The following is a 13,497-nucleotide window of genomic DNA, read 5'->3' as shown; positions in this document are numbered from 1 at the left end:
AATAAAAAATTTTCCATCCCTCTCTCATACCAACTAATTTCTTATTTTTTTCTCGTCAACCACTTTTCCCGCTTGGTGGAAAAGAATTTGCATATTAGTCACTGTAAATATTCGTTGTTTACTTGTCATGCATAGGTAACCATTCACATATTACATCTGCCAGCACCGTATAGGTATATTATTGTTATCTCTCTTCTCACAGATCGACATTTTCTCGCGTCCAGACTGTAGTACATGTTATACGTCTATATATAATATATATATATATATATACATATATATATATAATATGTGTATTGTGTGTATATATGCAGGAATTCCTTAAAGCTTCGTTTGTGTCTAACGAGATTACGCAACACGACACTCCTCGCATGAGTTTCGTTCATTTTATATTTTGTTTTGCTGCATTTTTTTTTTTTTTTTCTTCCTTTTTTTCTTCATTATTTATTTATTTTTTCCTATCTTGTCTCTCCCCCTCCGTCGCTTCTCTCTTTCTCTCTTTTCACGTACGTGAGCAGAATTTGAGGACACGCGTTAGCAGAACTTCTCGCGGCTTGTTGCTCATACATCTGTTATAAGGAATTGTACGGCACATTATCGTCTAAACTTTTTGTACACTTTACTATTCTTATCTATTCAACCGCTTGTCACGATTATCATTATTATTATTATTATTATTTCGACGGATAGGACATTTATCCGAAAACCTTGAGCGAAATGGTTTAAAAATTTGGGATATTTATTTATAGGTTTTTAATATTTGTCTTTCTCCTGTTTTTTTTTTTTTTTGTTTTTTTTTTCAATTCTCAATCTTCTACTCAATCGTTAATTTGATGAAAAACGCGTTGTCGATACGTGGAGATGTAATCTTAAAAAGGAAAACTAGACACAATTAGGAACAAATTTAAATGTTATATAATACATTTTATGATTATGCAATTATATCAATATTTCAGAGCAAAGAGCTGTAAATTGTCGTTGCATCAAAGTCCAAGCAGACGTTTACTGGATTTGTTATTCAATGTTATTGCGATCGTCTATCATTTAGTATCTCTTCCATTCTCCGCATTGCACATTGACATTTATAGGTATCCGATATTGCTGTCTGTGCCTTTAATGCTATACAACGAATCGTTCGATCATGTGACTCGATCCATTCTGTTGTCATCGTTATTTTAATTATTGCAGACTCAATTTGCATACGTCACATATATACATAGAATATATATATATATATATCCATATGTGCGTGTATTAAACGTTTATATACTAAATGTTATAAAAATAATCCGAGTCTTTACCGTTTGCAATGCGTTTGTATAGGTATAATACATATGTATACCTTAGTTGTATAAAACGTACTTGTAACGAGTTTTCTGCAGACTATGCAACAGTGGAATCCAATTATCATAAAGTGTCGTGTTATCGTTTTATCAAACAACGCGCCGCCTGCGGCGCAGTATAAACAATAGGACAAAAAAAGGATTAACTCATGAGACTCATAGGAGTAGGTATTGTTTTTTTAAACTCCGTTGAAAGTTAAATATTTTTGTTAATTTTTATCCACATTTCAAAGATCATGGGAAAAAAAAGACGAGAAGCTGGTTAGAAATTTTTTGTACGAAGAAACGCAAATTGACAAAAAAACAAAAAAATGTGTTGAAAACTATAATTGGAGTTTAAATAGCAGCGCTAAAATTATGATTTTCAACATTATCATATCCCAAATAACGATCGAATAGAATAAAATTTCAAAAAACTGTAAGATGCATTGTCAACCGATTTTAAAACTTCGTAATATTGATTGTAGGAGAGAAGTAACTGAAACAATGAATATTGGAAATCGAATTAATGCTCAATGGAAACTTCAAGTTATTCCATGCTGGGTATTCGAATTTTTTGTTCATCTCGCGTGTTTTTCATGGTATAAAAATCTCATTTATAGATACGTGAACGCTGCATATGTACGGTGCACTCATAATAAGTAATAGGATCAACGTTCTTCATTCAATCTCTGACTGAGTCAATAGCGGTCACTTGAGGTCGTTACGTCACGTGCCACTGGACCTTTTACTGCATATACAAACACGATCATATTCTACATATCATATACATTACATGTATACAGGTATACATTTACAGATATTATTGAAAGGTTACCACTGCGCGCTATCATTGAGTTCAATTGAATTAAAAATAGTTGTTGGATTGTTATGAGATTATCGTTATAATACGTATAATATTCGTTTGGATCATCTTAGCGAACTGGGGTTGTTTATGGAAGCTAATTTCTCTATTTTAGGATTAACTAAAATTCTGTAGTTATTACCGTGTATAGCAACAAATATTCGTATCTTACAAACTTGATTACTTTAACATTATTATTAATTTGTTGAATAATAATTTTACTTGAATATTTCGCTATGTCAACATATGAATCGCCAATTCCAACGTCGTAAATTGATTTTTTCAACATTTTCACAATAGTCACCGTCGCTTATTGTCCAAATCACAGTCAATGACCCAATATTCGTTGAGCTTTGATGATTTTTGGCGATCATCGACAAACATAATCATATATTGTTATTGCGCGATGCGTAATGCGAGTATGATTAGGGCAAGATGGCGTCGCAAGTGGTAATCAGCTGATCGTTTTTCGATACATTTAATATATACCAAGTTGTTACAAAATTTATTCACACATTGGATTTCTATTTTGTGACGTTGAAATTTAGCGTAAAATATTAGATAAAAAACCTCTTTAATCATTTAACACGAGGCTATCGTTTTACGTTTACTACCACCACATGGCGCGTTTTAAATTCGACGATGCAAAACTGCGACGACGTGAATCCGCGTTCTGCTCGTGCTTCGCATATATCCGGTTCCTTTCATTCCTTTGATTTAATCAAATTTCGCTGTTTTCTGCCATCGCGAAATGCGACAAAAGCCGTATATGCATATACCTATAATGTAACAGTACTGTATGCAGCAGCAAAAGCAGGAGCAGCGTATAACGGTGGTTCATTTCACGTCTCATAAACACTCGAGTGGAATAATAAAAGGCATGAGGTATTTCTGAACCGCGGTGGTTGCAGTGAAACAAGAAGAGAAGGAAAAAGTCAACGTGTACAAGTGACTACGCGTTTGTAAACATTCTCTCTCCCTTATCACTAGTCGAGTCATTGCGCGTCTAGAAAGAAACAAATTCACACAAAAAAAAAAAAAAATGTAAGAAAAAAGCTTCCGTATAAGATTAAATTTGAAAGAATTGAACCAGATAAAGTAATTGCAATCAATATTCCCATCAATACGTTGAGAAAAAATTTTCTGTCTAGGGATATTTTGTAAAAAAAAAAAAAAAAAAAAAATCCCTAGTATTTCAGTAAATGAGGTTCATGCCCCACTATAATTATAGGATTTTATTTCGTGTTAACCTAAACATTGGAGTATCTACCTTTTATTCACAATGCAGTTGTGCACGTCGGCAAGGAAACAAATTCGAAAACAAAAATAGCGCAAGAAAAAAGATGCTGAATAAGGTTAAAGATGAAAGAAATGAAGCAGATAAAACAATTGCAATCGATATCCCATCATTTCGTAAGAAAAGGTATTTTCTGTCTAGGAAAATTTTAGGAACAAAAAATTCCCTAGTTATTTTACACCAATTATATTGTTTCACCGTTAATCTGAACATTGGGACGTATACTGTATATTCACAACACAGTTGTGCACATCGATTCACAACTATGGCTATGAATAAATTACGTCAATAAATATTCATGGTAAAAAGAAAACTTCGTATATTCAAGTTTGGATCTTGATGAAATATATGTCAATCTAAATGCAAATTGTCAACTTGAACCAATCTTGCATACTCACACATGTGCTCATATATCGTTCCTAAAGCAGCTAATGCGTGTAAATAGTCAAAACGCGCCGGGGGGTAACGTGCATTCTATTTTTAAAATGTCGCACTGCGATTTGCGAACCGCTCGCACAACATTTTTTCTTGTCTGTCAAATTGTCACTTTTGCCAAGCTGTTACGAAATTATCTAACCATACTTTCTGCCGAGAAATAAAAAACATAAAACGCATCTCTTCAGCGAACGAAAACCACAAAATGTACAGAAATAAATTCTCCAGTATTAATAAATATTTTATTAGATTTCTATACCTCTTATAAATATTCTTAAAAATATCTACAAATTTTATGGCAGGGAGTAGATTGATGTTCATTCCCAAAATGATGCATATTGAAAATAAGAAAAAGTAAAAATTTGTTCCTCTTATAAAATATTTCGCAAGAGATTTTTAAATACGAAAGAAACAAATCGAAGAAAAGTTTTATGACAGAATTACAAACCATATTCATGCTCCAAAATAAATCAGAAAAGCAATACCGAGATAAAGTTTTTTAGTATTAAAACGAGTCATATTTTTTTTTCTCATTTTTGTGCAAATACTGCAACAATAACCTATACCAAATTTCTGTTGCGATTACTTGAAATACTACAGGTTTTTTATTTCATTGCTATGCCAGCTATAATTCGATCCTGTAATGGAAAACGGTGTTAAAATTTTGCAGCAATTTTGTATATTGATCAATAGTTTTATTTAGTACGCCATAAATTAGGACACCCCTTGAAACATAAAGACTACAAAAACAATAAATAAATAGCAAGTAATGAAATAATAAGTATAGTCCATGTAATTATTTTCATTTTTCATTATAATTTTGACGATGAAAGTGAAATTTAAATTTCATATAAACTGGATTTATGTAACAAAATTTGCGTAGTCGTGAAACGTTTGAAAAATTAACGTAAAATCTGAATGCATCGATCTTTGAGTTTAGCCTCCTCATGTCTGAATTTTTTTTTTTTTTTTTTATCTCCTTCATGCCTTCCTTTAGTTTGTACGTCTCTCTGGCTGGGGTCCGGGTATTTAACTGTATCTGTCTACACCTCGTGTGCGTAGCGAGACATAACAGTACAAGTACAGCATTCACTTTGCTATGCAGCTCAGAGTACTCATTCATTATTCATCGCTCAATGCTGCGAAGTCTGATTTCTACGTGACTAAATGCACTCTCATGTATGTAGATATAATACGGCTAAGACTCACGTCCGAAAATATAAAACTGTCACGCCTCATCTGGGTGCCGCCTTCTCAAGTATTTAATTATTTCATTATATCACCTACTGTATACTTAAGTTTTTTCACGTATTTACAATTAAACGTATATCATATATTGTATAATCGGCTATATTTTTGAATTTCTTTCTACGCTTATCGATGAATAATGAAAAATTTGATGCTGAACCGTTGATGTCTATTCACCTATTTACACAATTGTATCGTGTATAATAAATCATTCCCAAACATGCTATAGCAAAAATATCGGGAAAAAACATTATACAAATAAATACATGTGAAAATAAAGTAGCACTGCTTGATGAAAAAAAAAACATCCAAGAAATTTTCTGTATTTAAAATAAATAGTAATAGCTATACTCATGACGTTTGAATTTAGAGATTTACGGTGAGAGGATTCTTCCTAGAGAACAGAAATCTTTCTTTTACAAGTCAGGTAATTTCGTGCCCGTGGAATGAAGAAGATAAATAAGAAGTTACGTGAGTGGCGGAAATAAATTCAATATTGACAAAGTATTACGATTTATTTAAATAAATGTTGACGTACAAGTTGTACATACGTTGCGAATAACTCAACGGATTCTGGATAAGAAATATAAAATGAAAAAAGAAAACACCTCAAATGTGACAAGACTGATTTGGTTAAATGAATTATTTAAACGATTGTGCGAACTCGCGAGTTCAATCAATATTACATCAACAACATCTTGTGTTCATTCTATGATAATAATATATTAAATATTCTGGTACTGTGTTTTGAAGCATCCCGAAAAAAATTTGTTTTTTCCTGTCAGAAAATTCCGTACACACAAATTATAACCCAATTTTTTACCAAATCTGAAAAAGGGTTGAACATTTCCATTTCTATTTCTACTTCAATTAAAACTTCGAAAAGAGCATTAAAAAAAGAATGTCAGCATAGGGATTATTTTCACTTAGTTAACGGCCTTGATCGGAATCAACACGATAGTAATCCGACAGCATTCCAACGCTGAAATGCGGCTATACATGCGTGACACAGTCAAACGCAGTCGTTCTTTTAAACAAAACCATTCTCTCACATTTACGAGAGAGTCGGAGAAAGAGCGAGAGAGAGGGGAAGAGAAAGAATAGAATACAGGTTGCTGGGGAGTATAATGCATTGCTAAAAAGGCCGATTCACGTGCCGTGCTTTCTCTTTGTGTGAAAATTTTAGATGTGCACTGTACACAAAGCAGCCACCCACATATTGTACTGGCACGAAAGCCGCTCAATTTATACTGACCTGCGAACTCATACATTGAAAGCATAACCGAACGTGAAATACGAAAGCCAATATGCCTTGTTCCATTCGCTACTTTGAATTCGAAAATAGAATATATATTTCGGTTCCGAAATAATCACGTGAATTTGAAGCGCTTGTGCAAAACCGGTGAATGCTGAAAAAAAACTTTACCCCGGAATGTATGTACAATGTACAGTACATACATACATACGTTTGAAATTGAAATTTTTTGATGCCACTATTAGTCCAGTCGAGATAGACATTCAAATAAAAATAATTAGGGGGAGCGATTTTTATATATATATTTATTTTCGGATGTATACTCAGTTCAGGGGTTTTCCAATATACGTTACAACATATATACATATATATATAAATCCGAAAATATTGATCGTGGAGTAAAAAAAGTGTGAGAACCAAAGTTGAAGGAAATAAAATTCCGTCCATTACGATTTTTTTGATAAACTTGATAGTATAACTCGGCAAATATTGATCCTAGCTTAAAAATGATTATGACCAAACTTGTGGGAAATTTCCAACAACTTTGGATTCTACCATGTTTGCTCTAAAGTTGTAAATTAATGAGTTATTTCAGAAAATGAAAAAATTGAATTTTAAATCAAGATGGCGGCGAACGCAATGGCGGGATTTTCCCGAAAATCGAGATTTAGACTTCCGACCACCCCCACCCCGAAGTTTAAAAAAAAAAATCGCTTCCCCTAATTATTTCCATTTAAGGCTCTTTTTATGTCTTTCTCGACTGGATTATATATTTCCTCGTTCTAACCGCAAGGAGGGGGGGGATATTGTTAGTGTAAATAGTGTAAATCCAGAATTTCGACCAGATTCTGCAGTAGTTTCTGCCGTCATCTTGTTTTAAGATGTACTTATCTGATTCAAAAACTTTACAACAATTATATGCTAAGTTGTCGAATATTGAAAATTTAATTTTTCACAATATTGTAAATAAAATTTTTCCTCTCATGTCAGAATCAATACAAATTTTATCATTAATATCCATTTTATCCATAGAAGGTTGGTTTTATTTAGAGAGGACGTCTCATACACATGCGTGTCTAACTTGTGAGTCGGGACTTAACCCAACTATTTTACATTCAGGTTATGACATAATAATATACATTTAATAATAGTTACGTAAAGTAATATATTATACTCTTTATCAAACAACGAAAATTTATTTATAACAATTAGAATAATTTTAATCTTATCATCTATTCCATAAATTTGTAAGTGCAAGTAACGATGTTGAAATGTTACAGCATGATCAGTAAAGCCTGTCTGATTAGCGTAATTGATTGATGCTTTACGGAATAGTATCTAGCAAAGGTATAACTAAGTCATGAAAAATACAATCTGATGATACCAGTTTGTTAATCCTTCTCTATAATAGTCAATAAATGCTTTCTTGGCTCCTTTAGAATTTCATAATTTTTCCATTTACTGTATATGATATTTTTGTACGGCAAGCGATTCCTTGTTTGTTATATTTATCGTTATCGAAAATATTTCGAACTATGATATAAAGCAATGGTCTTGTAAATTGTTACCGTTAAAAAAAGATTATGCCTGACTTTATGATTAACTAATCTAATCTTTTGAGAACGGACTTAACAGAAGATTCACTTTAACATACTTTTATCGTCAAGGGAGAAAATTGCGTAACTTTTGGTTAGGTATGATTCCTTCCCAATATCATTGAACTAATAATTGATTTAGGTGCAAAGAGACAATTTCCATGGAAATCTTGATGAAATCTGAACGTATACATAAACATTAAGCCAGAACTACTAACAAGTCTCAGAAATCTGTGCGGAAGAGTTTAACACTTCGTTCTGTATTTTATCAGGTGCGTTTGGAGAGTATCGGAGCAGAGGATATAGTAGATGGAAATCCAAGGTTAATTCTTGGTCTAATCTGGACGATAATTTTGCGATTTCAAATTCAAGAAATTGAGATTGATGTTGACGAAGAAAATGAAAGCAGCGAAAAGAAGTCCGCCAAAGATGCACTGCTGTTGTGGTGTCAAAGGAAGACAAATGGATACCCAGGAGTCAACATCCAGGATTTCACTGGTAAATAAATATCGTTTTTATATGTAATATTCAATACAGCATTTCTTTGCAGTTTTTTTTGTTCGTTACCGAAGGCTTTTTTATTTGAACATGATTTGTCATTTTACATTTTAATATTCTCAAGGATCCTGGAGGAGCGGGCTTGGTTTCAACGCGCTCATCCATGCTCATAGACCAGACTTGGTTGACTGGTCCGAGTTACAGCAGAACAAGCATATTGACAATCTTAATTCGGCGTTCGATGTCGCCAATGCAGAGTTGGGGATCCCACGGCTGCTGGATGCTGAAGATGTTGACACCGCAAGACCTGACGAAAAGTCTATAATCACTTATGTTGCTTCTTATTATCACACTTTTGCCAGGATGAAGAATGAGATAAAGAGTGGGAAAAGAATCGCTAATGTAAGTTGACTACCATAAATTTATAATACGCATACGAAAGAATGCACTTTAGAAGTAGTAAGCAGTCTTTTTGATCTAAAGACTGACGATAAAATAGTTATTCTGTTCTCATCAAACGTTTCTTTACGAATTATTTCTACAATTTCTTTAAGTAATATGTGTACAGATTTTCCAAAAGTAAAAATATTGTACAAGTATCAAATTATATTTGTAAAAAGAGTTTTTTTTAATCTACCCGACTTATTGAGAAAAATAATACTACAATTCTTCAATTCTTCATAGTGCATTCCTCAAAGCCGCTCAACTTGTGTATAAAATATTTTTTTATCAAACCTGAAATAGAGCGTGAAATTATGTGCACAGTAACGTGGTATGTACGTATAAGATACATCCTACATACGAAGTTTCATTAAGATTTTACCGTAAACATACTTGTATATTTATTACCTTAAGTAATCCTGTATAGATATCCAACGATGTGTACTTAATTGCTGGTGCATTTTGATCTTTAAATGGTTGGTGGAAAGCAAAATTGTAAAACATTGATTACTCTTTCAACAAACATCGATAACAATTCACAATCCATGATTTCATCCCATCCAAGTGAGAATTCCATAAAACTGCTTTTCACTGAATCTTTTCTCGTTTAGATCGTGGGCCAGATGATGGACACAGACAAAATGAAAGTGCATTATGAAAAGTTGACGACCGATTTGCTGGAGTGGATAAAATCAACGATCACTGTTTTGGAAGACCGTAACTTCCCAAATTCATTGGAGGGAATCCAGCGGGAACTGCTTTCCTTCAAGCAGTACAGGACCGTAGAGAAACCACCAAAATATAAAGAAAGATCAGAAATCGAGGCTTTGTACTTCCACATAAACACTCAATTAAAGTCCTTGAATCAGCCGGCATTTACACCTCAAGAAGGGCAGCTCGTTCATGACATAGAACGTAATTGGGTAGAACTAGAGCGAGCTGAACATCGACGAGAAGTGGCTCTGAGGACGGAATTACTTCGACAAGAAAGATTGGAGCAGCTTAACTACAAATTTGAGAGAAAAAGTGTACTGAGAGAAGGATACCTGAAAGAAATGATCCAAGTATTGTCGGACCCTCGATATGGGAGCAATCTTGCTCAAGTAGACGCCACGGTAAAGAAGCACGAAGCAATTAGCGCGGATATCCTGGCTAGAGAAGAGCGATTCCACGATCTAACAAACATGTCCGATGAATTAGTCAGAGAGAATTACCACGGGCTAGAAAGAGTTAAGGCTAGAGAACAAGAGGTACTGCAGAGGTGGAAGGAGCTTCTGGCCCTCCTAGATCATCACAAAATCAATTTAGCAGCGTTATGCTCCCTGATGGGAATGATGAGAGAAATCGACGCCACTTTGGCAACGATTCAAGAACTTCAGTTGAATTTCCAGAGCACCGATGTCGGTCCACATTTGCTTGGTGTCGAAGATCTACTCCAGAAGCACAGCCTTCAAGAATTGCAGGTTACAGCGTTGGGAGAGACTCAAAGGAGACTCGGTCGCCAAGCGACTCAGCATCTTGTTGCACCGGCCAGCAAAGAGGCGCCGCTGCTTCAGCAGAAACTGGACCACTTGAATCAGGCCTACGACGAGCTAGTCGAAAATAGTAAAGAACGTAAAGGCAGACTTGAAGATGCGAGAAACTTTTATCACTTCCTTCAAGATCACGAAGACGAAGAGTCCTGGCTCGTTGAAAAGCAGCGAATCTGCAAAGCAGGAATATCAGCAAAAGATTTACGCGCCGTGATATCGCTTCAACAAAAGCACAAAGTACTACAGGACGAAATGAAGGCCCGTAGACCGAAGTCCGAACAGCTGTGCAGTGCAGGAAGAAAGCTAATATCTGATGGTCATCCGTTGTCGCTAGAGATACAAAACCGTATTGATTCTCTGCAGGAGCATTGGAAAGTTTTAGAAGAATTGGCCGCATTGAGGAAGAAACAACTCGACGGTGCAGCCGAAGCTTACCAATTCTATACAGATGCAAACGAGGCAGACTCCTGGCTGAATGAAAAGATGGCCTTAGTCGCTTCCCAAGATTACGGCGTCGACGAGCCAAGCGCTCAGGCGCTTTTACAGAGACACAAAGATCTGCAGGGTGAATTGAACGCCTACAAAGGGGACGTACATTCGCTAAATACTCAAGCTGACAAGTTGATCAAGGCGGGAATTTCTACCCTTGAATTATCTGCGGATCCTGAGCCCGTTGCTGAATTGGAACAAGAGGAATGGGGCAAAGAAGTGCGGCTGGTACCACAGGACGAATGGGTCGATGAAATCGTCGAGCGTTTGGAGCCGAGAACGATATTAGAAGATCGATTGGTGCCTCAGGTTCGAAGTCTCTATCCCTTCAACGGGCAAGGAATGCATATGGCCAAAGGTGAAATAATGTTCCTCTTGAACAAGACAAATCCGGACTGGTGGAGCGTGAGGAAAGCTGATGGTACGGATGGTTTTGTGCCGGCAAACTATGTGCGTGAGATAGAGCCAAAAGTGATTCAGGTGAAGGTGAAGAGACCCGAGAAAGTAAAGACGACCCAGCGAGTTAAGAAGACTCGAATGGTGAAGCAGGTGGTTCCGGTCAGGAGGGTCAAGTCTGTAAAGTCTGCCGTTAGACCGATAAAACGGAAGACAGTTGATGACAGTGACAGCGTCGAAAAACGTCAGAAGAAAATAAACTACACCTACAACGAACTGCAGGACCTCGCAGCAAAACGTCACGCATTATTAGAGGATGCGATCAGACTATACGGGTTTTATAGGGAGTGTGACGACTTTGAAAAGTGGATAAAGGACAAAGAGAAGATGTTGCGAGCCGACGATTCCGGTGATAATGTGGAGACTGCCAAGAGGAAATATGAAAAGTTTTTGACGGACTTATCGGCCTCAGGTAAACGTGTCGAAGCGATAGATGCGGCAGTTCAAGATTTCGTCAATCAGGGACATAGTCAATTGGACAAAGTGAAAGCGAGGCAGAAGCACATTCATCAGCTCTGGGAACATCTCAACTGGCTCAAAGCCCAGAAAGAAAAAAGCCTCGAAGGAGCTTCCAGTGTTGAATTGTTCAACAGAACTTGCGACGAGGCTCATGACTGGATGCTTGAAAAAATGACCCAGCTTGATACTGCCGAACTAGGACCTGATTTGAAAACAGTTCAAGCTTTACAAAGAAGACATCAGCATCTCGAAAGAGAGTTGGCGCCAGTTGAGGAAAAGGTAACTAACTATTCAGTACGTAGAAACTTTTGTACAGAACTAGCTACGAAAGTACTGATTTTTGGACAAATTTGTTAAAACTTGTGAAACAAATTCCAAAAATCCAGTTTAATAGGTGGCTAATTTTGTATGAGAATCTTTACGAGATTGATGTATAAATAAAAAAAAAACACCATACTGACATATTCTTTTTATTGTTTATTAAGGTTCGTCGTGTAAACTTGCTGGCCAACAGTGTTAAAAATTCTTATCCCCATGAACTGAGTAACGTGAATACTCGTCAAAACGAAATTCGAGATCTGTGGCACAAAGTTCAGACCAAAGCCAAAGAGCGTAGATCGCGTCTGGAAGATGCAGTAGGCCAGCAAATCTTTATGAACAGTTCAAAAAACCTCATAAACTGGGTCGCTAATGTCCAAGACGCTATGAAAGCTGAGGAACCGGTAAGAGACGTGGCGACAGCCGAAAAGCTTAGAAAACAGCACATGGAACTTGGAGAAGACATTAAAGCACGGGAGGACGAGTATGTATATTAGAAATATTAAATTTCTCTACTTTAATGTCAATGGTTAGGTTCATCAAATATCTATTAACGATCCAAGGCCCAAATTTTGATTTTTTTGCTCCTCTGATATCTTGTAGCGCATAATAAAATTTTGTAGGTTCAATTCTCTAACTTTTACGATTTATGAAAAATATATTGATTAACTTGAAAACTTCAAACAGTTTTATTTGCACACTGGATTTTTCGTTGTACCCTTACTGCGGAAAAGAATATAATCCAAGTTATTTTGAATGTAAAGAAGTGTGATATTTCAACCGTGGAATCCGTTTTCAGCTGGATCCTCAGGACTCGCAACAAAAACACGTTTTGTTTCACTAAAAGTAGTATTTTTTTTTTTTTTACAATATTCCTCAACTTTTATCTCAAATTTAACATGATCATGGAATCCGTCATGATTCCATTTTCGACACGTTTCAAAACAATGAATTTTTTATGCAAGAAACTGCGACCTTTCATGTATAAATAAGCAATTAAAGATAAAAGTTGGGGAATATTTGATGGAAAGGTTGTTTTTTTTTAAACATGTTCTTCTTGTATAAATACATATTCTTTTTCCGCCATAAGAATACAATGAAAATTCGAATGTAAAAATCAAACTCTTTATAGTTAGAAGAATTAATCAGTGTGTTTCTTCTTAAGGCTTATTTACCAAACGTATAGCAGAGAATTGATTTACGAACAAATTGACCTCCATATCATTAAAATAGGTCAAATGGCGCTACTTTTTCTTTGCAGAGATCTCATCAGTCTTCAATAATTGT

At 35.4% G+C, this 13,497-nt stretch overlaps 1 protein-coding gene across 10 annotated transcripts in view; it reads left to right on the top strand.

The window, feature by feature from the left end:
- Window positions 1–13,497, top strand: part of kst (spectrin beta chain, non-erythrocytic 5 kst) — a 79,588-nt gene that overhangs the window by 42,306 nt on the left and 23,785 nt on the right. For all 10 annotated transcript variants that reach the window (XM_046635522.2, XM_046635521.2, XM_046635520.2 and 7 more), the window contains 4 exons: window positions 8,290–8,515; window positions 8,640–8,917; window positions 9,568–12,171; window positions 12,378–12,694. In XM_046635522.2, the coding sequence (XP_046491478.1) occupies window positions 8,290–8,515; window positions 8,640–8,917; window positions 9,568–12,171; window positions 12,378–12,694 (3,425 nt within the window). The remainder of the gene's footprint in view (window positions 1–8,289; window positions 8,516–8,639; window positions 8,918–9,567; window positions 12,172–12,377; window positions 12,695–13,497) is intronic.

Source organism: Neodiprion pinetum, chromosome 7, assembly GCF_021155775.2.
Source record: "Neodiprion pinetum isolate iyNeoPine1 chromosome 7, iyNeoPine1.2, whole genome shotgun sequence".
In the NCBI taxonomy this organism is placed as follows: Eukaryota; Metazoa; Arthropoda; class Insecta; order Hymenoptera; family Diprionidae; genus Neodiprion; species Neodiprion pinetum.
Note: the sequence above shows the minus strand (reverse complement) of the source record. Positions and strands in the feature narration are given on the sequence as shown.